This window comes from Hyperoodon ampullatus, assembly GCF_949752795.1.
Source record: "Hyperoodon ampullatus genome assembly, chromosome: 6".
NCBI classification, from domain to species: Eukaryota; Metazoa; Chordata; class Mammalia; order Artiodactyla; family Ziphiidae; genus Hyperoodon; species Hyperoodon ampullatus.
Genome location: NC_136919.1, coordinates 69,389,223 through 69,412,516, shown reverse-complemented (window position 1 = coordinate 69,412,516; position 23,294 = coordinate 69,389,223). Strand labels below are relative to the sequence as shown.

The 23,294-nt window shown below is 40.4% G+C and overlaps 1 protein-coding gene across 1 annotated transcript in view; it reads left to right on the top strand.

Moving 5' to 3' along the window:
• Window positions 1–23,294, top strand: part of KDM4C (lysine demethylase 4C) — a 424,529-nt gene that overhangs the window by 322,715 nt on the left and 78,520 nt on the right. The window contains exon 19 of the mRNA XM_079705780.1: window positions 18,204–18,389. Within this exon, the coding sequence (XP_079561906.1) occupies window positions 18,204–18,389 (186 nt within the window). The remainder of the gene's footprint in view (window positions 1–18,203; window positions 18,390–23,294) is intronic.

Below are 23,294 nucleotides of genomic sequence, written 5' to 3'. Positions count from 1 at the left end.
CGTTGTGGAGCACAGGCTCTGGACGCGCAGGCTCAGCGGCCATGGCTCACGGGCCCAGCCGCTCCACGGCATGTGGGATCTTCCTGGACCAGGGCACGAACCCGCATCCCCTGCATCGGCAGGCGGACTCTCAACCACTGCGCCACCAGGGAAGCCCTCAGTTGCCCTGTTTTTGAGGTCTGTTTTCTCCTTTATACCATGACTCACAACTTATCTTGGGGGGAAATACCTTGAGCAGAATTCAGTGGGAAAAGAATCTCTACCCCTTTCTGTTCCAAATTCATTTTTATCCCTTCCTGTGTCAACAAAAACTTTATGGAATCAACACCACCATGCTCTGTGGGAAAAAAGAAAAACCTTCTGCTCCCTTACCTCTGCTGGAAGCTGGAGGGTGCTAGGCTCCTGTGTAGTAGTGCATAGAATTCTAGCTTTTTTCCTCCTTTCTCTGTATACTGGGCTCAGAGATTACACTGTGTCTCTATGTGAATATGGACAGTTAGCATTTACCAACATGTATCTGTCTACTTTCTCTTGTTTAAAAAAAGAAAAAAAAACTTAGGGCTTCCCTGGTGGCGCAGTGGTTGGGAGTCCACCTGCCGATGCAGGGGACGTGGGTTCGTGCCCTGGTCCGGGAGGATCCCACGTGCTGCGGAGCGGCTGGGCCCGTGAGACATGGCCACTGAGCCTGTGCGTCCGGGGCCTGTGCTCCACAGCGGGAGAGGCCCGCATAACACAAAAAAAAAAAAAAAAAAAAAAAAAAGAGAAAAAAGTCAATACTTACTTAATACAGAGAATTATAACTTTCACAACTTAAGGTTATGATGAGAAATTTTATGTATCTACTTAAAATTACTCAAGGGAGTAAGTACATAGAGTTTCAAGAATTATCTGCTTCTAGTTCGTGAAGGATTTGGGATGTAGTGATTTCCAAATCTGGCTTGGGAATGTGTATTAAAAATACAGATTTCTGGGCTCCTTTTCAGACTTATGAATCAGAAGTTCTAGCTGTGGGGAGGATGGGACTTTATTTTTGACACAATCCTCTGATTCCCAGTGATGCTGATGCAGCCTACCCCAAGACCAGTGTTTGGCCCCTGTGTCCACTTGCTTCTACTTCCAGGCCTGAAGACCCTGCCCTGTCTTCCTAGGAGGGACTCATGAAGCAGGAGGTGACAGACTGCTGTGGAAGTAGTGCAGTGGCAGAGACACAGGTGGGAAGGAACCACAGAGCCAGTTCCTGAGGTGTCAGCCATGGAATGGGGACCTAGAACTGAAGCCATTCTGTCCATTTACTTTTAGGGGCAGTTCACATTGTCTCCTTAAATCATCTTTGTCTGGCTCATCCTTAGATGTGCCATTTTTGAGCTCTCTTTAAGAACTTTCAGTTCTTTATTGCAATTTTCTAGATTTATTAAGCAGAATTAATATTGGCCCAAGATCTACCTGGGATCAGTGAAAAACCATTGATTTAAAAACTATTTGACTTGCAAAATTTGAGTCCATCAAAAAATCAGAAGCAGTCAGTGATTTCTAGCCATCCTTCTGGATCTTTTGATTGTAAAAAATTCCCTCAGAATATGAGATGTGGCTATTACTAGGCAGTATAGAATATTCTGAAGGGTTTGACTTAATGGACTAAATTTGCTACACGTTGCTAGGGGTACATTGTCTTTCTCTATACTTTCTTTTATGTGAGAAATTTGTTGCCATTTCCTGTGTCTCAACAAGATAAATGAACTAATTTAAAATATTTTCCACGCCTCATCTGTCCACTCCACAAGCTGTCAAAGGGCTTGGATTGGGGGTTTGCGTGCCAGCAGTTCTCAGCCGGGAGTACTGTTATAGTGAAAAAAGAATGTCATTTCCATAGCAGCTTGGAACGCCTTTGCAAGTGTACTTTCACATTCTTGCAGGACTGGGTAAGAAAGTCAATACTTGGTTGAGCTTTCTAGAGCTGATTTGCTTGACTTAAATGAGGTCATTGTTATTTTTTTTTTTTAATTGAGGAGATGGGAGAACATTTTCAAGAATTGATGAAGGGAAAACAATTTGACATGAGTTAACAACCAAAACAGAAAGAAAAAGAAAAATATTGGAGTTATTAAAATTTCAGATTATAAAAATTAAAGTGGGAAAAAGTTACTATTTTTCTTCAAAATAATGTTTCTAATTTAACATACGTTAAAGTGTTTTGTGGGTTGAATAATTAAAAAATATCATGGCCTCTTCACAGGTTTATTATTTTTTATAGTCACTGGAATTCATCATATATTCCTCTGTAGCACATTTAAAGGAAAAATCATATGCAGAGCATCATAGTGGCTCTTTAGGGCATTTTTCATCCTCTTTTTCATCTTCATCCTCTTTTTCATCAGGATCGAGTTCTTCCCAGTATTTACTGAGTGGTATTTGTAGAGGAGGCAGAGTGAAAGAAGTGATAAATTGGAAAGAATTTTTACTGTTTCTGAGATCGTACAGACGGGTTCCTCTTGGATTTTCCAAATTTTTTATACTTAATAATACATTTTAATGAGTCTTTGGGGGAAGTCATAACTTTGCTACATTGCTTATCTCTGCCGCCTGCTCACATGACACAATACTCTTGTGAGGTATAATATTAAAATCATCTCTGGCTAAAAGTGGATTTTGGCTTTTAGCCTAACACTGAGCAAATAACCTTTCCATTCCAAGTTAAATGTTCCCATAAGCTCCTTAAAACCAAATTTTCCTTGTTAAAAAGAGTTACCTAATATAATTCCCAAAGGGTAGGGTATGGAAGCTATTTAAATGAGGCTTAAAAAAAAAATCCTTCCCACGTTTTGCTGGCTTGGTCTTTCTTTTGCTAATATTTGATGGGTGTTTCTTTGCTAGGTTTGGAGTGCGAGGTCAGAATTCTCACAAGGGAGTTTGATGGTCCATCGCATGGGTTCATTTCCTTAGCTCAAATTGTGGCTTAAAGCAGAATGCAGCTGCCTGTTGCCAGTACACTTTCACCGGGGAATCACTGCAGAAACTCTTATCAGGCCCCATCTTTGTACTTGATTGTGACCCCATTATTGTCCAGAACTCTAAACCTCCAGCTCCCTCATAGCACAAGGCCAGGCTTTCTATGGTTTCCCCAGTAGGTCAGCCCCAAGGTAGATGAAAATTTGATAGATGTGCTTATAACCTCTTTGGAGTTTTCTGTAGGAACTTGACAAGTAGATTCTTTCTACTAAATATTTTAACACACAGCCGTTAAAATGACATTTACCTCTTCTAGGACCATTTTTGACAGTGGCATGTAGTAGTTTCATTTTATTTGAAAACATAATTTGGGGTTTTATAGAAAAAAATAAAATATTTATCTCCACAGCTTGTTATCAGCAGGGAGGATAGGCATTCTTGGATGGATGGATGGAAGGTTTATTGGTAGAAAGATTCAAGAAGCTATTTTGTGATAAAGGATTTCTTTGCATTTTTCCTCTAGTCAAGTAAATTGCTTGTGGGTTCTTGCTAGGAAAAAATAATCCCTCTGGTGCTGCTTTTAATTTGATCAGGTTTAAAATGTTTTCAGAAGGGTTAAGCTTCCCTTGCGTTAATGTCTGGTGTGGTCAAATGGAGGATGGCTTTGGAAAGGGCTTTTTTATGATGTTCTATTCAACCTTGCCACAGGAGGTTTAGTACAGTGGACCAGTCAAAACAATAACACCATTTTCACTTGACTTTAAGATGTGTGGTGTGTCCCCTTTCCCCGGACAGATAGTTCCTAAGCATATTTTTCTTTGACTGATGTGGTAAGGGTTTATGTTTCCTATGTTATATATCCAATGTGCCCAGCTGTCACTTTCAAAAAATAGGCACATACCACAATATTAACCCACTGTCATAATTTCTCATATATGTCTGCTGATAACTACACTTCACTTGCAAGGGGAAGAATTAACTGTACATCCTGTTTTTGTCCATTAGGTAAAAGTTTGCAAGATAAACTATAATCCTGGTGGGGCATAGGAGCATTTTTATGAGCAGGTGGGCCAAGTTGTGAAAAGACCATCATAAAGCTTAAAACTTGGGGAAAAAACCAAAACCTCCTCTGCTTGGGGGCTCTGTTTTTAATCTGATCCTCTGCTGAGTTCATGAATATTTCAAGGGAACCTGAACAGGTTATTCTTTCTTCCCTGGGGGCTACTGGGTGGTTTTCAATGGAAACATGCAGTTTGTCACTTTCATAGGAATGGTTTTAACACTGTATAAGTCCAAAGTGGAGGTCAGAATTCAATTAAGAGAAATAGGGAAACCCCGTGTGACATTTTGCTAAACTTCACACAAGTCTAGTAATAGAATAGAATAAAACTTCCACCCTAGTAATGTAGATGTTGTTGAGGTTTTTTTTTTTTTCCCCTAAAAAGCTTAACATCATTAAAAAAAAGAAGAGTTTTCCCTCTGGAAGAAAGCAGAAATACATGCTCCCTATACTTTAAGAAGGGTCTTTGAATCCAGGTGTTTAGTTTCTTACATTTTGATGAATACTGGATAAATGTATGATTTCAGTGACCCTGCTTTAAAACAAAATAGTTAACTAAACACGGCTATTGCAGAAAAAATGAAAATACTCAAAGTCCTGGATGAAAACCCTGAATCTAGTAAGAAGATTCTTCCCACCCCCCCCACCCCCACCTCCCACTTCTTAAAAGTAAATCTGAAAAAAACACACTGGTGATAAAGAATTAAGCTGTGGTCATCACACTTGCCATGGAAATGGGAAGCCAGGATTGAAGAATGAGCACACTGGCTCACAGCTGGGAAGACATCAGCAGGGGGAAAAAAGATCACGTGGTGCTGAGGGAGGCTGAACAGGGGAACTTGGTACAGACTAGTTTGAGAAGAGTTGTTGATGCTTGTCCTGCCACAGGGCTCAGCCACAGGCTCAGCAAATGGGGCTACGCTGTTCTGTGAAGATTTGTTGAAAAATCACACCCTTTTTGTTCCTCAGTGGTATAATCCCCTTATAACTGGTGCAATCTGATTTTCTGCCTCATTTGTATCCTATGTTCAAGCTCTTGTGCCTTTTGCTGTGGCAACCAGAAAGGAACAGATACATTATCACATTCTACTGGTTTTTTTTTTCCTTTTTTTCCTGATCTTTTAAAGGGTACAGTAACAATGGCCATGTTTGCAAAGCCTTTTGTGTTTAGAGAGCACTTTTGTATCCATTACCCCCTTAATTCCCACGGTGATCCTATGAAGCGCAGCTCTAGGAACTGAGGCTCAGGTGCACATGGGAACTCACCCAAGTACCCCGCTCCCTAGTCGGGGAGCTGGATCTCAAACTGCAGTCTCCCTCAGTACCTCTCCTCTGTCAGGGAGCCGGATGGGTGTGAGTAAGCCTGAAATTTGCTCAGACACCGGCAAGCATTATGAGCCCCAAATCTTAACCTTTAGTACAAAAAAACCTAGAGGTCTTGAACTCTTCTTTCTGTTTCCTCATTTTGCATTCATTTGACCACAGTCATTTGAAGGGGATTCCAAAGAATACTGTTTTTTCTTTATCATTTACCATTGAAAAGTACCACTTTGGCCTCAAAATTGTAGCACTGAAATTTATATGTATACATACTTAGACAAAAGCAGCTTGTCTCTTACTACCTGAAGCTTGATGGACTCCTGTTCCATGGATCAGCTGAGGGGCTGTCTCATCACACACAGGCATACACATAAGGGGAAAAGGGGTGTGAACTTCAGGATGAACTGGATTATCCTCATCTTTTAAAAAAGTAATGTGGGGCTTCCTTGGTGGCGCAGTGGTTGAGAGTCTGGGACACGGGTTCGTGCCCCAGTCTGGGAGGTTCCTACGTGCTGCGGAGCGGCTGGGCCCGTGGGCCATGGCTGCTGAGCCTGCGCGTCCGGAGCCTGTGCTCCACAACGGGAGAGGCCACAGCGGTGAGAGGCCCGCGTACTGCAAAAAAAAAAAAAAAGTAATGTGAATGATAGAAGACAACCACACTTTAGTTTTACGATTGCCAGTGAGCCATAATAGAAGCAGTAAATGTCTCTTAGAGCTCTTTCACACATCTGCTTTGGTAATTCACTGTTCTGTTTGAACAGATCTCACAGAAATGGAATTTTTAAATACTGAGAAAATTCCATTGAGAAATAGAGGGAGAATGAAAAGCTCACCATAAAAGCCATGGCAAAAATAAGCAAGATGTGGCCCACATCTGAAAAATGTTTACTTTTAATCTAAATGAACTTTTCAGAGAAGTTAGTGTTCTCACCGTTTTGCTGAAGAGTCAATTGCTGGGCCAGTCTAATACCTGTTTGACGTTGTTTAGCCAATTTTTCATGACAGAAACACATTGTAGGTAATGTGGATACGGCATTGTTATTTTCATGAAGAAAATCTGCATGGTTAGAATTACTTGACTCCTCTGCTGCCGCTATACACCTTTTTATGAACTGTTCATGGCTAGTTGCAAAAACAGGGAAACTGAGGGTAGTGCACAGTGTCTTTGGTTCGTTGTGGAAGCAAATCTGCCAGTTCTGATTTTGAAATGTTAGGAAAGAAAAAAAAAAAAGCTCTAAAGATACCATGGTTTTTATGCTCTAACCTTTTTTGATTATTATTGTAAAAACAGTAAAACAACAACCTTAAAAAAGAGAAACCTAGGGTTCCAGTAATCTAATCATGATGCTTTCCATTTTTGCTTATTCACTGAAATATTTGTTCTTATGTGGTGATTGTAATCACTGTGTCATTCACAGTGATTTTAGACATTTTTAATTGTTCTGTGTCAGGGATTCTTAAGTTGTTTCATGGACTCTTTTGGCAGTTTTTGGTAAAGGCTCTGGATAGTCCTTCAGAGAAGTATTTTAAAATATTAAAAATAAAATACATAGGATTACAGAGGAGATAATAATATTGAAGTATACTTACTAAAGTGTTTTAAAAATTAGTTTGTGATGTGGTAACGTGTTTTTTTTTTTAATCAATGCATTAAATAACAAGATGCGGAAATCTATAGTTACCTAGTGTCTGAATGATTACGAGCGTCAGTGTTTTGAAACTGTGGCTTTGAGGATGAAGAGGAGGGCAGGGTGGTTGAGGAACTTCATGCCTCATGGTCCCTGTTATCTGGGTGAAGGAAGAGGCTCAGTAGTTTTTAGAATGTGAGGATTTGGGCTTGGGTTCAAGAGTGGTAAGGTTTGGGAACCGATGGGGCAGCCTTGCTTAGCTCTGACTATGTCCTGGGGACTGAGAAACCTTTTATAGATGTCATTTCTTTGAACCCTGAGAACAGCTTCATGAGGAGTAATTGCTGTTGTCATCTTTATTTGACCAGTGAATCAGCTAAACTTGGAAAGATTACCCACAAATAGATCATTGAAAAAAATATTGACTATTTACTCGTCCTCAGAGGAAGTCCACCTAAATAATCCAGAAGCAATATCCTGGTTAGTAAATCAATGCAAGGCCACAGTGGGGGCAGGGTTAGGGTTCAATCCTAATCCTTTGACCAGAGCCTGTTTTACCGCCTTTTGTCCATTCCCTCAGCTGGGAAAGATGAAAGAACTTCTCGGTGACCCTAAGGGCCACTTGAGATTGAAACCCCACATTTGTCTAATCTAGAAGACAAATCCCCAAACTCACTGTTAGGTGATTTTTCCTCCAGAAGCAGGAGGAGGGATGGGCTCTGGACTGGACAGTGTTCACACAGGGGGCTGTACCCTGACCTGGCTCTTCTCAGGGCCACAGTTTTCCCCACTGGAGAGGGAGAGGGTCTTCCTCTGAAAGGCCACCTGTGACATGTCTGCTAATGTTGACCTAATAGCTTTTCATCACTGCTTCCTCAGTTTTATTTGGAGACATGGTGCTGGGATATTTTAACTTAAGCATAAATTTTCTCAATGTGGTCTGCTGCTGGTATAATTGAAAGACAAGAGGCAAAGAGGTTGCAGCAGGCCACAGAGAGAACCATTCATGGGTGACAGGTTCTCACAGGAGTCAGATGTATTCAGGGGCCTTGGGGCAGCTTCTGGTGTTTAGAGCAGGAAGTACACCCCAGCATCTCGGTTTGTGTAGTGATCAAAAAAAAATCATGAGATCTCTTTATTTTTCCTTTTCCCAAACATTCAAATAAGTACCATTCACCAAGATAAGTATATGTAGCAGGAGTGTACATAAATGTTCATTTAAACTGTTAAAAAGTGCCTGTGGGAAGTCAGATAAGAGAGGCGGTTGAAACTTGGCTTGTGGGAGCCAGTTCCTTCTCTGCAGATTAGACCCGACCAGTGAACGCAATTTCAGTAAATATACAGAAAACAGGCATTTCAGAAACATACACTCCTCTCTAAAAAAAACCTTGAACAAAACAACCCTGCAACCTTTATAGTGTTAGATGTTTGCACTGTCTCAAAACAAATATTGCTAAGGATAATTAATCTTTGTCTTTGATTTATTCTGTTTTTTTGTCAGATATCTTAAGGCCTTCAGGCTTGAGGCCAGAAATAAATAGAAAATGTGTCCTAGTCCTTGATCTGATAATGCCAATAGCAAGTCATATCAGATATTCATAATAAATAAAGATTTTTTTTTTTTGCCTGTCCTTGGAACAGCAGGAATCTTGTAAGCCAGCCTCCCTAAACTGTGACAAACAGGAAAATTGTGTTTCTTTTTAGATTTAACAGAGAATTAAATGATTAAAATGCTGTCATTTCCAGCATTAATTCAGAGCGATCTATAAAAATTCTTCTAAGTTATAAGTAACCTCACAAATTTGTGTCGAATTTTTTTTGTAAGGTAGAGAGCACATATCACTGACTAAGCAGGACCTCATTGTATCAGAAAGGACAGAGTGCCTTTTTTTTTTTAAGTACATAATTCAGTAATCCTGGGTTCAATTAAATGCTTTATTCGAGGAGAGTAAGAATTTCTGTTTGATCTCTTGTAAACAATAATTTCAAAAAATGAAATTTCCTCTAGGAAAAAGGTGCTCTTTAATATTAACATAAAAATAAATAAAAGTGCAAATAAAAAGTACTTACAAAATGTTTATTTTGTGGTTTAGGAGGCTTGCTTTCCCCACCCATCAGCTAGCTGAAAGATGTTTAGTGACAATAAGTACTCAGAATAAGATTTGTTCTAAAGCTCTCTATATGCTATAGTTGTATGCCCCCTTTGCCCTTTAAATCTGAAATAAGCTTGAAATAAAGTATAGAACCCAAACAGGCTGTTAGAGAAGTAGAAATGATAAGTGATTGATTTTTCTCAGCATAGATAACATTGCCTATTTCGTGATTCAGCAAATGCTGCTTTATACTATCAGTGAAGTGCCTCTTTCAACATGAGATTGTGATGTCGCCTTTAATATTTAATTTACTTGCAAATGCTGCTTATATGTCTGGCTTTTCTGCATAGCCCAGGTAGTAATTGCAGAGGGGACGCTGTTTTCTGCTGAGGGGGTGTCAGGAAGAAGGGCAGGAGACGTTCAGGGGCTAGCTTGCTGCCCCCATGACTTCTCACCACTTCTGTGTATTCAGGCCATGTTATTTTGGCTGTTTCTGTGACTAGCCTTTGTGCCTGTGCTGAGCTGGATTCAAAACCAGGTCTGTCTGACTTCCCAGTCCATGCTTCTAATAACTGTGAAATACTGTCCACGTAGGGAAGACAGGAGAGTGTGGTGTTTGGTCAGGGCACTCCCCAGATATTTAGTTTGCACACATGCCAGGTGCCTTCGATAATAAGATGAGTAGAATTTGTCCAACCCTCAAAGAGCAAGAGATAGATGAGCAAAGAGACATGCCTGGGCAACAGGCATTCTTAGCCCAAGGTTGTTGAGATTTTCTGGGCTGCTCTGGAGACTTGCTTGGTTGCTGAAGCCACTCAGAAACCTCTTAGCTTTGTTACATCCATCTAGAATGTCCTCCCTCCCTCCCTCCTCATCCCACTGCATGTGGCCTGGCTGAAACCTGCTAGTCCTTCAAGGTGAACTCAAAGGCAGCCCGCTCTCACTGGCTTCCCCAGTTCTCTAAAACCCGCTGGACAGCTTCCCTGAGCCACTCGGGGGACCCCGTGTCCCCGCCGCCACTGCAGGCTCAGCCGTCATGCAGCACGTCCCCAGCACCCTGCAAGGCAGCATAGGATCTGGTGTAGAAGCATTGCACGTAGCCTCTGAACACCAAGAAGTTAATTACAGGGAACTTCTGACTTTTACTTTATTATGAGTTCCCGGGAGCCAGTCTGTGGAACTGACCCAGAAGTGCCTGGACATGGTGACTCATGGCCCTCAGTTCAGAGCAGTGCACAGGTCACGTGCCTGAGCAATCCTGCCACCTGGCCTGAGCCGTCCAAGCAGAATCACACCTCCTTCCTTGTCCTATGTTTGGCGTCCCTCGGTTGGCTGTCATGAAGTTCCTTCTTTGTTGCCCCTCTTTCTCATTTGAAGAGTGGTGAAGATCAGGGGCGCAGATGGGTAACTGCTCAGGTGCACTTCCCGGCTTCATCTTTGTTCTGCTGGTCCATCCCCATCTCCTTCCAAATCTGTAGCACTTCATCTTGCTTATTGTGATGACCGTGGCAACACTTTTGTCACAGCTCTTTTTATTTGCCAAATTAAGCTTCTTGAATAAATGGATGGCATCTTTTTGTGTCTCCTTTTGCATTTTTCGAAATGCCTTTCATATAGAAGATATTTAATAAATATTGAGATAGCTGAAAAAATGAATTGACGCGTTATATATAATAAGGAAAAAATACTTCATGTGGTCAGTGGATATTTATTGAGCACCTACTGTGTGCAGGCAGTGTTCTAGTACTGGTATTAAAAGGTGCTTCCAGAGGATTCCTATTTGGTGATCTTCCTGGTGGTGTTTCTGCTGATCCAAAATTTAAAAAAAAAAAGTGTGACTGGGCTGTTGACATAATGCTTTTCAAGAGTCATTTGTTAATTTGTCAGTTTGTGTATGAACTGCCATGGCCTTTCCAGTTCTAGAATCCTTTTGTGATTCTTGTTTAATATTTCTCAGGGCCAACAAAGCCTCCCTTGCTTGTTTTGAATAAGTGCAGCCTTCTGGCTGATCCCCACCACCTCTGCCCGTTTTTCTGGCTCTGTCTCTTGGCCTGGCTGAGCTCATTCCTCTGCCCTTTCCTCTTTAGCCTGCTGCTTGACTTTTTCTTAGCTTCTCACCTTTTTTGGGGTGAATCTCACTAAACAAAAAGCAATGAGATAAATGGCTTCTGATACATATCATAAATAATGATTTAATTCAACACACTTGACACCGTGAGCCATTTATTTTAATGCTCTGAACTTGAAGAGTAGAAATAACTTTTCTTGATGGGGGTGTGGAGAGACAGAGTGCTCACCATGTTACGAGCTGATGCACAAGTATACAGAATTGAGTTTTACTGTATCATTTCATGATGTCTGCCATTTGTAATATCCTTAGACCACTGAGATCAGAACAGTTCTGTCTGGCCCGAGTGGTGTGAGACTGCATATTAATTGCTGCCCCTTACTATAGCAGCCCATACCCTGCAGTGTGAGTTCACCGTGGACACCTCGGTTTTCAACCTTCCCTTCTCCCTTCCTCCCCAGCCGCTCTTTAGCTCTCTGGGTAAACTGATTTCTCTCGGTATCAATCTACTTCTCTCTCTGTTCCTTCTGAATCTTGCTCTCACATGACAGCTCTCGTGTTCTCCTTTTCATTCTGCCTAAGTTGTTTACATGTCTGTTTCCTCCGCTGGACTGTAAGCTCCTTGCTGTAGATCTTAGACTGCAAAACAACAATAAAATCATACTACAAATCATATTAAAAGAAAAAAGAAGGGAAGGGGATGTGCTTTGAACCTGTAACTCCTTCACAGCTCATCATTTCTTGAAGCCCTTTGCCAGGCTGTGTGCTCAAGGAATCTAATGATACACAAAGACTCATTGCCAGATACTTCATTAAATCCTCAATCCATTAGGAGCTTTAATGGCCTATGCCATTGGAATAAGTATGGAAATCCAGTCCCCCAAGAAAGTACAGTGATCTATAAATCATACTTGCCTGAGGATTCTCTCAGCCCTTGACACAGAAGAATAGATGAAAAAACATTGTACTTCCTGAATTGCCTTATACTAGAGCCTCTCAGAATAATCCACACCCTTTAACACTTTAACCCTGCAGCCCAGTGGTTCTCAAAGTGTGATCCCTGGATAAACAGCATCAGTATTACTGACAACTTGTCAGAAATGCAAATTCAATAGCCCCAGCCCAGACACACTGAAATTCTGGGGGTGACACCTGCAACCTGTGCTTGAAGCAGGCCTCCCAGTGATTCTGAAGTCCTCTAACATCTCTGGTGTCATAGTTATGTGTGGGGTTTTTTTTCACTGTTGAGGAAACAGGTGAGCAGGTCTATAGCTTGACCAAAATATACTTGCCTGGATTCAGTTTAATTCAACAAACATTGAGCAGCTGTTATGTCCTAGGCATCCTTACTAGAAAACCATAAAGGTGAATGACACCTTAAAGTCACTCTCCAGTGTCACCTGTGTCAGCATTTTCCTGCTCTGCTGTGTTGGTCTCCCTGGACATCAGCCCTCCTCGACTTTGTTCTGAAGCACCCCAAGTGATGGCTCTCTAGGCTGCCTCATTTGACTTCTCAAACCTCCTTTATTTATCGTCTTCCAGAAATTGGTTCCTTATCCCTTTCCCAGTGGGTCACTGGCATCTCAAACAGGAACCGCAGGAAGAATGGCCCTGTCTTTCTGCACTTTCTGTGCTTTTAAGTGCCCAACAGTCTTACTGTTCACACATTCCTTTCAGTCCTCATCCCTCTAGAAATTGGTCACCTCAACCCTCATCTATTTCAAAATTAAAGCAGCTACTGAAGAGGTTCTTTCCCACAGCACACAGACTGTCCAGCCCTGGCCTTGAGTGAGTAGCTCTATTTAAAGGAAGATATAGAATCTCTGTCAACAAAGAATAACAGGAGTGAAAAACACTTAACATTTACCTTCCTCCTAATAGCCACTTCCCTAGTCCAAGTCCTCATCATCCTTTGCCCCAGTATTTCTGTGGCTTCCTAACAGTTTCATTTCCCACCAGTCTGTTCTTTATCCACCTTGCTGCTAGAGTGATCTTACTTAAATACCAATTCCATCATTTCACAGCTCACTATCTTCAAATACGTGCCCATGGCCTATAGCTGGGGTCAGCACACTAGGGCACGTGCTTCTTGTTGTAAATAAAGTTTTATTGGAACACAGCCACACCCATCATTTGTGAATTATCTGTAGCGGCTTTTACACTACCGTTGACCCTTGAGAAACGTGGGTCCATTTATCTGTGGATTTGTTTTTCAATAAATATATTGGAAAATTTTTTGGAGATTCGTGGCAATTTGAAAAACTTGCAGAGGAACCATGTAGTTTAGAAATATGGAAAAAATTAATAAAATGTTAGGTATGTCATGAATGCATAAACTATATGTAGATACTAGTCTATTTTATCATTTACTACCATAAAATATACACAGATCTATTATAAAAAGTTAAAATTTATCAAAAGTTACACACACAGACCACACATGGTGCCACCCATTACATTAGGCTACCATAGAGCAGTCATATTACTGCTTCTTCATTATTAATGCATGAATCATTATACCTGTAAATAAATATGAATTTTTTTTAATAGTATCTTTTCATTTTTGATGCCTACTGTTAGCAATATATTTAACATCTACAGTTTTTCATATCATATAAGACAATATTGATGTAGGTACTGACAGACAATTCATCTTGTAAACAGATGACATAAACTTAGGTATGGATAAATATAGTACAGTACTGTAGATGTATTATATCTTCTTTGATTTTTTAAATAACATTTTCTTTTCTCTAGTTTACTTTATTGTAAGAATAGCGTGTATAATACATATGACATACAAAATACGTGTTCATCGACTGTTTATGTTATGGGTAAGGCTTCTGGTCAGCAGTAGGCTATTAGTAGTTACGTTTGAGAGAGTCAAAATTTACATGATTTTTGACTGCGCAGGGTTTGGGGTTGGTGCCCCTAAGCCCCACATTGTTCAACTATACAATGTAGAGTTGAGTACTTGCAACTGGCACTGTATGGCTCACAAGCCTAAAATATTTATCTGGCACTTTAAGAAAACTTCTGCTACCCTTGGTCTATAAGATAAAATTTAGTCTGTTTACAGTTAACTTACTGATATGTTTGGGTTTAGTTCTACCAATTTACAACGTGCTTTTTCCTTTGCTCCCACCTGTTCTATGTTTCTGTTTCTTTCCCTTTCATGTCTTTGTTTGAATTTATTATTTTTCCTTTTTCTATTTGTTTTCACACTATTAGTGAATTGGTACTTTTACCCTTTTCCCAGACAATTCAAGAACATTTAGAACATTTAAAACTTCACTTTTACTACTTCTTCCTTATATGCTACAATTGTCATCTATTCAAATTCTCTCTCTCTTTTCAAACCCAGAAGACATTACTGTTATTGTTCATACAGTCCATATTCATTTAGATTTATCCACATATTTAGCATTTTGGTTACTCTTTACTTCTTCATTGCATACTTCTGATCCTTGAATGTGAAAAAGAAAAAATAATCTTTATGTTTGCTCTCACATTTGAATGAAAATTAGGCTGGATGTAGACCAAATTTAATTTTCCTCTATAAATTGGAAGACTGTTTCATTGTCTTTTAGCACTCACTATTGCAGATTAGAGATCTGACAGTAATCTGATTTTTCTCTTTTATTCTTTGGAAGATTTTGGGATTTTCTCTTTTTATTTGGAAATATAACATGTATCTAAGATGTGTTTAGGTGATTTAAAAAAAAAATTAACCCTACTTGTTGGGCCTTTTTTCAGGTCTGGAAAATTTCTGTTATTTTCTCTTTTTCTGTTCATCTAGAATGCCTTTTAGAGAGATAATAGAACATCTGGATCTCTTTTCCATACTGCTTAGCATTTGTGTTCCATTTTCCGTCTTTTTTGATCTTTTCTTCTGTGTTCTGTACAGTCTCTGGGCTCCATCTTCCAGTTGCTAATTTGATCTTCAGTGGGATCCATTTCAGAATTCAGCACATCTTAATTTTTTTTTTTTTTAATTTTAGAACTGGGTGGTTGTTACTGTTTTTGTTTTTCAATTGATGGGATCTGTTTGGGAATCTCTATCATAACACGTGCTGCATCTCTTTTAAACTCGTCTTCTGTTTCCCCTTACCTGATTCCTTAGGCCAGCTATTATTCTATTTATTAATTATAGTACCTCTTGTTCATGGCATTGTTTTCCTTCAAGTGTTCGTGATTTTTAAAGTATATGATTGTATTTTATCTTGGGTGCACTATTTTTTTCCTTAGCCCAAACGAGAATTCACTTGTCTTATTGACAAATGATAGGTCAGGTCACAGGACTCAGATTCAGATCGGATCAGATTACTTCACCTGCTGATGATGAGTGGGGGCAGGTGGGCCATGGGGTTGGCCTGACAGTGGGTCCCTTGTCTTTTAATTATTTGCTTCCACTCTTGACATTGGCCTTGCCAGAACTGCCTCCTCAGAGAAACCTACTAATAGGTTTTTGCTGGGGCTCTCCTCCCTGGAATTAAGTGCTCTTTTTTTTGTTAGTCAGTGCTATTGTGGTTTCATTATTTTTCCTATCTCTCTTTATTTAGGGTTTGGGACTGGTGGGTTTGTAGCAGGGGCTGAGGCCACCCTCTTGATCCAGTCAGTCATTACATTTTTTTTTTTGCGGTACGTGGGCCTCTCACTGTTGTGGCCTCTCCCGTTGCGGAGCACAGGCTCCGGATGCTGAGGCTCAGCAGCCATGGCTCACGGGCCCAGCCGCTACGCGGCATGTGGGATCTTCCCGGACCGGGGCACGAACCCGTGTCCCCTGCATCGGCAGGCGGACTCTCAATCACTGCGCCACCAGGGAAGCCCCCATTACATTTCTTTAAAGCCTTCTTCCCTATGTTACCCCCAAGCATACCTCATTGCACTGGTCATTCTAGTTTCATATAGCATTTTGTTTCTATTTTTTTCATAGTACTTAATTCTATTGTAACATTCTAGGAAGTGGCTTATATGTCCTAATCTTTGCCCTATTGAATTAAATTCTGTAGCCCACCAGTATTGGTGTTAAATTGCCATAGTTGCTTTAGCCAGAGTAGAGAACAATTGGTTTAGTAGCAAGCAAGTGAAACTGGGGTTTGGAAGTACTATGTAGACTGTAATACAGCATACGGAATGGCTCCCGTACTAAGTTTTGTGGAGTTCTCTATCTCTGCAAGAACCTATTAGATGTTTAAGCCAAACTTCTCAACTCTGTGAATAAACATCTTCCAAAGCATTGCATTACAGTAGTCTGCAGGTTGACTTTCTAAGGATACTGGTTTTATTTATCCTTAGAATTGGCCACCTCTGGTCTTCCTGGGAAAGGAGGCACTTCCCTTACTAGATTCCAAGGAGTGAGTTATTAGTAGGCTTAAATGTATTCTCTCTGTCTCCTTCCCTCTTTCTGGAGAACTTCTGTTTACTGAGGAAGTTAATGGTAGAAGAGGCTAGGAGTTACCTGTTCATTAATTAGCTAAGTCATAGTACTCTTTCTTACTCATAATCCTATTTAATTGGTAAAATAGGAAACAATTTCTCCTTTCATACATCTGTCAATATCTGAATTTATTCAAACACTGACCTCTTTGTGGTGTGATTAGGCTCTTAAAAGATGATCTGATTATGCCTGGGGTTCCTGATATGAGGTCTTTCTATTATATCTGTCATCATATTTCAAATGGTTGGAATTGACAAAAAGATACTGGTAAACCAAGAATTACCAGGAATGTATTGAAACTGATACCAAGAATTGCCAAAGAGATATCAAGATGTTAAATAATGCTTTTGTTCGTATTGTAATGGGTCTTTTTTTAGTTCTATGGGAAGGTGAATCAAAATGGCATGAAATAAAAGACTGCGAGACTGGTTAGGAGGCCGTTACTACACTGGGCAAGACACCATGGACAGAGATGGTGAAAGTTGGTATAGGTGGGTAGATGAGATCAGAGTAAGATTAAGGTTCAGAATCTATAAGACTGAAGATGCTGATCAGATGTGAGGGCAAAGAAGAGTTAGAAGTTTTGTCCACATTGATTCTTACAGGTCTGTTGATAAAATATTACAGTCCTCAAAAGGCATTGAGTATAAGTACCTTTTTTGTCCCAGGAAGGAAAATGTACCTATAAAAGGAGAATATTTGCATCATCATTTGATCAGATTGCAGACTTACTTTATCCTTAGGAATGAAAAGTTGAGCTTTTTGATCATTCTGTTTCTTCTGCTTTCTGAACCTGACCCTGTGTTGTTCTACAACTCTTTTTTCCTAACCTTCAGGTATTAGTTCACAAATCTTGCATTTAATGAAGCTGTTTGATTTTTTTTTCCATCTCTCATAACAAATGTACTGATAATGTTTAGGGCTAATTGTATGCAATTTAATTTTCATATTGTGGTAATTATTATTGCAGTTTTTATTTCCATTCTTTCTTCCCCAGGCATAGTCAGCTATAGATATTCAACCAAATTATGCCCTTTGGGGTGATTTTCAATTTTCTCACTTTGGGAGGCATATTTTTGTTTCAGTCATGAAGGGTTCAGATTTGGATTATTAAACACTTGAGCCTGCAGTTTCCACATTGGACCATTTAACACTTTATGTTTCCTTGTAAATGGAAATGTGAGCCCAGCTGTGTGCTCTTTGGGTATTTCTGGAGACCTCGTCTAACTTAGGAGAGCGTGTGCCTGTCTGTCAAACCCATAGTCTATCTCTTGATGTACAGAAAGGCCTGGCATACAGAAGGTAAAAGAGGAGTAGCTTCAGCATTCATGGGTGATTTACAGGAGCACCCAGGGGGCCTCTTCCTCAGCTCTGTGCCTGGAGAAGCATGTGCAAAAGGGCTTGGCTTTCTTTACCACAAGGAGTATTTCAGCATGTGTCTGGTAGTATGTGGCCGTAGCTGTGTGTTTCCTTGAAGGTACGCAGCTTATGTTGTCACAGTCACTCTCACCATCAGGGGCCCTGGAGGTCAGGCCTTGTTGATGTAATCAGTTTTTTTACTCTCTAATAGCTATTATGCTGTGAAGTGTGGAAATTGGCTGAGTTAACTGAGTTTGAATTGATGCTCTTCTTTGTTTTAACCCTCCAGAAATGCATGTTCTGCAGGTACCGGGTTAAGAAGGTCTCTGGACCCTGCATTCAGTGTTCCTATGGCCGATGCCCGGCCTCATTCCATGTCACGTGTGCTCATGCTGCTGGGGTGCTGATGGAGCCCGACGATTGGCCGTATGTGGTGAACATCACGTGCTTTCGACATAAAGTCAACCCAAATGTGGTAAGGCCTTCTCTCCCTTTACCGATGCCAAGACTGCATATGAATCCCTTCCTGCACACCTCCCAGGGCTAGCATGCTCTACTCTGTAACGTTACTCATTGATGATGTGTCTAGACTGTGAGTTTCTTGAGGGCAGGTATTATACATTATTATTTATTAGTATTTGCCCAAGACCCATCAGTGTCTGGCACATGCTAGATGCAATAAATATTTATTGAGTTGAATGAGTGAGTGAGCAGATGAATGGATAAAACTCTTTATGCCTGTTCTGGTTTGGGGTTTGTCTACAGGGCTGCTGAGTATGCTTGTACAGGTTGTGTCCTGCACATCTCTGGGATGAGGGGGAGAGCATTTCTGGGAAGAGACTGATGTGAAAGCGTCTCCTGAGATCCTGCAGTATTTAATCCAGTCACCTGTACACTCTGGCCTTAGGGGTTTATTTAATCCCTTCTAGAGAAAAGGAAGAGCAGCAACACAGTAAAGGGAGGGAGAGGGTGAGCACAAATGTTTGGGGACTTGCTGTCTGAGATGGGATAAGTTCGGGGCAGCATAGAGGCCCCGGGAGGAGTGAGGACAAGCTCAGAAAAGCAGAAACGCAGAAGAGAAGTTCAGAGAGCAGCGTTTTCTGCCTTTTCCATTTCACTCAGGACTGAACCTATTTCTGGGAAAAGAGTGTTTGCAACTAACTAACAGGTGAATTTAACTGTAATTCAGTTTACCTGTCCTTGGTGAGTGGAGTCTTTCCTCTGTTTCAAAGGCTTAGAATCATTAAGACAGTATAGAGGTAGTTGCTGTGCCTTTGTTAGCTTTCTTGTTCACCATCGTTTTTGGCTGCCAGTGAGGACTCTAAAGCATCCCATCGACCCTCAGCTTTACTAACGTGCTGCCCCTTGTTATCCCTGGGAAGCTTGGCCACAGATTATTTGCAGACTAACATGCTTGTCCCATGTCTCTAATCACCTCCTGTGAGCTGCCTGCCAGGTCGTCGGTATGGGCTTGGGGAGCCATGACGCGTACACAACAGATCTCTCGGCTTTTTAATGATTCTGGCAACTTCCATTGGTGTCTTGAGAGACGCTTGATGTTTGTGGGTTGGAACTCTGTGTGGATGCATGAGAATGTGCAAATGTAGAAAATGACATCACCAACTGTCACATCTATTTTAAAGTCATTTTCCATACTTTTCCATTGTTTTAGGTCTCAAGTTACATATTCATTCGTGCTTTTTCCTTAGTTTCTTGAGTTGATGGGCTCTTGCTAAGAATAGTATATGTACTCAGCAGAAAACACACTTTAGCAGCTTAAAAAAATTACACTAGGGCTTCCCTGGTGGCGCAGTGGTTGAGAGTCCGCCTGCCGATGCAGGGGACACGGGTTCGTGCCCCGGTCTGGGAGGATCCCACGTGCCGCGGAGCGGCTGGGCCCGTGAGCCACGGCCGCTGAGCCTGCGCATCCGGAGCCTGTGCTCCGCAACAGGAGAGGCCACAACAGTGAGAGGCCCACGTATCACAAAAAAAAAAAAAAAAAAAAAAAAAATTACACTAATAACACATTGCATTACGTGGCGCTTTGCCATTTACAGTGAAGTCACTAGCATTACCTCATTAGATGACACATGTGAATACATTTTAAGATGTGAACCAGGTCATGGCCTCTGGAGTCAGAGTTGTTGGTGTTCACACTTAGATTCTGCCAGTAACACATGTGCAGCCTTGTGCAAGTTCTTCTCTCTGAGTCTCAGCTTCCTTGTCTACAATGGCATGCCTACCTTACCATGTGGTTTTCAATCCGCCGGACACTGTAAGCCCTCAGAAAATGAAAGTTGTACTACTGCTTTCTCTTTTTGCTACTTCTGCTGCTGTTGCTGCTACAATCCTACGTGAACTGGGCCACATGAGTAATATTATCCCTGCTTCAAGGGTAAGAAGCTCAAGTTCAGAGAGGTTCAGTTTTTTGCCCAAATAGATTCAGTTAATGAGTGACAGGTGCTGGAATATAAATGTCTTTTCAGCCCCTACTCTACTATTTGTTGAATTCCAAACCCCAAACCTCCAGTGGTGCTAGAGGTGTTCATCTAAAGCTTTGCTTGGGATCACACATTCCCTTTTTAATATTCCAGAGCTCTGTGGTTACTGATGATTATATTGAGGTTGCTATTAAAGAGATCCAGGTGTTCAATCAGGACCTCATTCCTCTTAACTCTGATGTGCGGCTCAGTCAGGTCTATGTTACTAATGTGTTTCATAAATGATGATGAAAAGGAAAATATTTGACTTTGAAGTGATTTAGAAACTACTCTCCCCTACAGATTACTTTAAGCTTGGTATACTTTGTAAAGGGTAGGGAAAAGATCATATAACTTACATTACATGTGGCAGGTTTTCCTTATGAGGAAAACATTTTAGTGATCGTAAATTGCGTTTGCAAAGCTCTCCAGGGGGAAGCACTATGAACACTGGATTTCTAAAATACATTCCTGATAGCTAATACTTATCCATTATTCTTTAATTAGACTTCAAGTATAGATTCCTCCCCAAAATGTTTGACAACTAACTAGAGGGAATTCATAGAATCTGGCAACTTTGGTTAAGAGCATTGTAATTACCCTTACTGTGTTAAGTGTCCTTTCCTTTTTCAAGCATAAAAAAATTGAACTTCACTCAAGTATCTCTCTTTGTGTAAACTGTGAGTGCCAGGGGACACACTCCCAAGAGTCGGAAGTATAGTTTGTCTATGTTCTTAACCATGCCTTGAGTGTTTGGGAGTAATGGGCAATCACTGAATCATAGCAGTGGAAAAAACTCTGAGATACATTTCAGGCTAACTTGACGAGCTAACACAGGCATTTGAGAGGGTAGAGGATGCCTGTACAATTTAGGTGAAATGAAGTATAAAGCTACAGTTACTTCAATATTCCATTTTTACTTACTTTAGAGTTTTAGTTTCCCCCTTTTTTTCTTTTTTGCTTCTTCCATTATTTGCTTTTTGCATCCAAAAGGACCACTTTAAAGTAAATTCTACTCCTCCTTTAATGCCATAAATTATTTAAAATACACTAGCTTATTCAGTGTTGTTGAGCTTTAGGTGTAAAGTCATTCTGGATAATGGTATAAAAATTTTGTCTGATTTATTATAATGCACTTTTCCAGTAGACAGTAATCATACTCTGTAATTAGAATGATAGTATTTGGAAAAATAGGTAGCTTTCAAATTCTTAAAGTAGAAAGGAGCATATTACAGAAAGTGTTCAGCTAATCCTTGTTAATCTAAATTTTAGTTCGCAATTTTCAGTGTTTTTGTCAAACATATTTTTTGACTGGCACCTTACTTTATTTCAAATATGAGGTTTTATTCATGTGTGCATGTATGTGTGCACATGTGTTTAGGTGTGTAGTGTTGTGGTACTTGACCACCCTTTGCCATGAGCCACTGTGACTTCTCTTCTGGCTCTATTTCTGAAGGTTCCATTGGATGTATTCCTAACCCCCTTACATGCATGTTGCACAGATGTTTATAAGGAAAAGGCAGAGAACACAATAAATAGTAAAATGGTTTTGAACCTGGGAGCCTTGAAAACATTTCTTCTCCAGAGCAAACAATGGGCTGCTCATAAATTATATACTTCCTGCAAAGTACAGCCACCACTGGGCCATCTCCTCACACCTGAGTAAACTAGACAGGTGTCCAATGGAAGAGATGCCTGAATAACAAAGGGCAACAGAACTGAGAAAGATGGAATGCACAGATTTCTTTTTCAAGCAAATGACTTCAATAAACCTTCATATTAGATTTATAGTGTTTGTTCCATATATGCAATGTTGGAGCTCCAGAATCACTTGTACTTTATACATTAATACACTGTAAGGAACAAGGCTTATCTAATACAGAATCTTATACAAGATACATCATTTTCATCTTAATACCCTCTCCTATCAAAGACATTTGAGAAATTTATTTCCTTTATAATTTTCTGAGTTGTGGCTATTAGCAGGGAGACAGACACCTATTCAAAAAAGAGGAAGAACTTGAAGTAAACATCTTAGTGGTCAATTTTTTTCCTGCTATCTTGTGTACCTTTTCTTCAATTTTTTTCTATTATTTTAACTAGATCATTATATTAACTAATTTAACCAGTGTTTTATCTTTTAAACTAGTACTCAGCCTTCCATAGAAGCTGCTTGGTATAAATTTGTTGAAATAACTCGCTAATGCTAGGGAATGAGCTTAGTGGACAGAAGAGAGCTAGTGTTTACTGAGCATCTTTTATGTCGTGTGTGTGTTAGATATTTTACACGGGCACCTTATTTCAAGGCAGTGTTCTTGGTGTGGGCAATGGAAAGTAGTGGTTATGTTGGCTTCCGTATGCCCCCCCCGCCCACTCTGAAAGTTTCTCTCGTTATTCTGCCCCTTTAGCTTGCCTTCATGTTCTATTCTAGTACTCATCTTTGTAATAGAACTTGAGTTCTTGCTCAGCACTTACTGACTTCTTTCCCCACCTGTGTCTTCAGGCCAGCTGCCCAGACAAGCTTTAGCACAACTCCTTCCCTGCTGGCACTGTGCGTGGCTCAGGACAGGAGGGACACCCGTATTGCCCAGGATCTGGTGAAGGGCTTATAGCAAGGCAGCCCTTCTGGTTAATCTATGCTTACATAACTAACCTTTGGGTGGTAATGGGGTGAGGATACCTGTCATCACTAACAATAAAACCTTTCCTTGGTGTGCAGAAACAACTATCACCTTGCCAGCATGTGGAGCAATGGACGATCAAGACCCCTAAATTCTAAACCCTAGAATATTGTATAGTGTATTGTACTTTCAGTATCAGTTATTGAGAAAACACCAAGTGACAAAAAAAAAAACCATTAAGAAATCAGTAACACTTTTATATGAATTCATTAATTATAA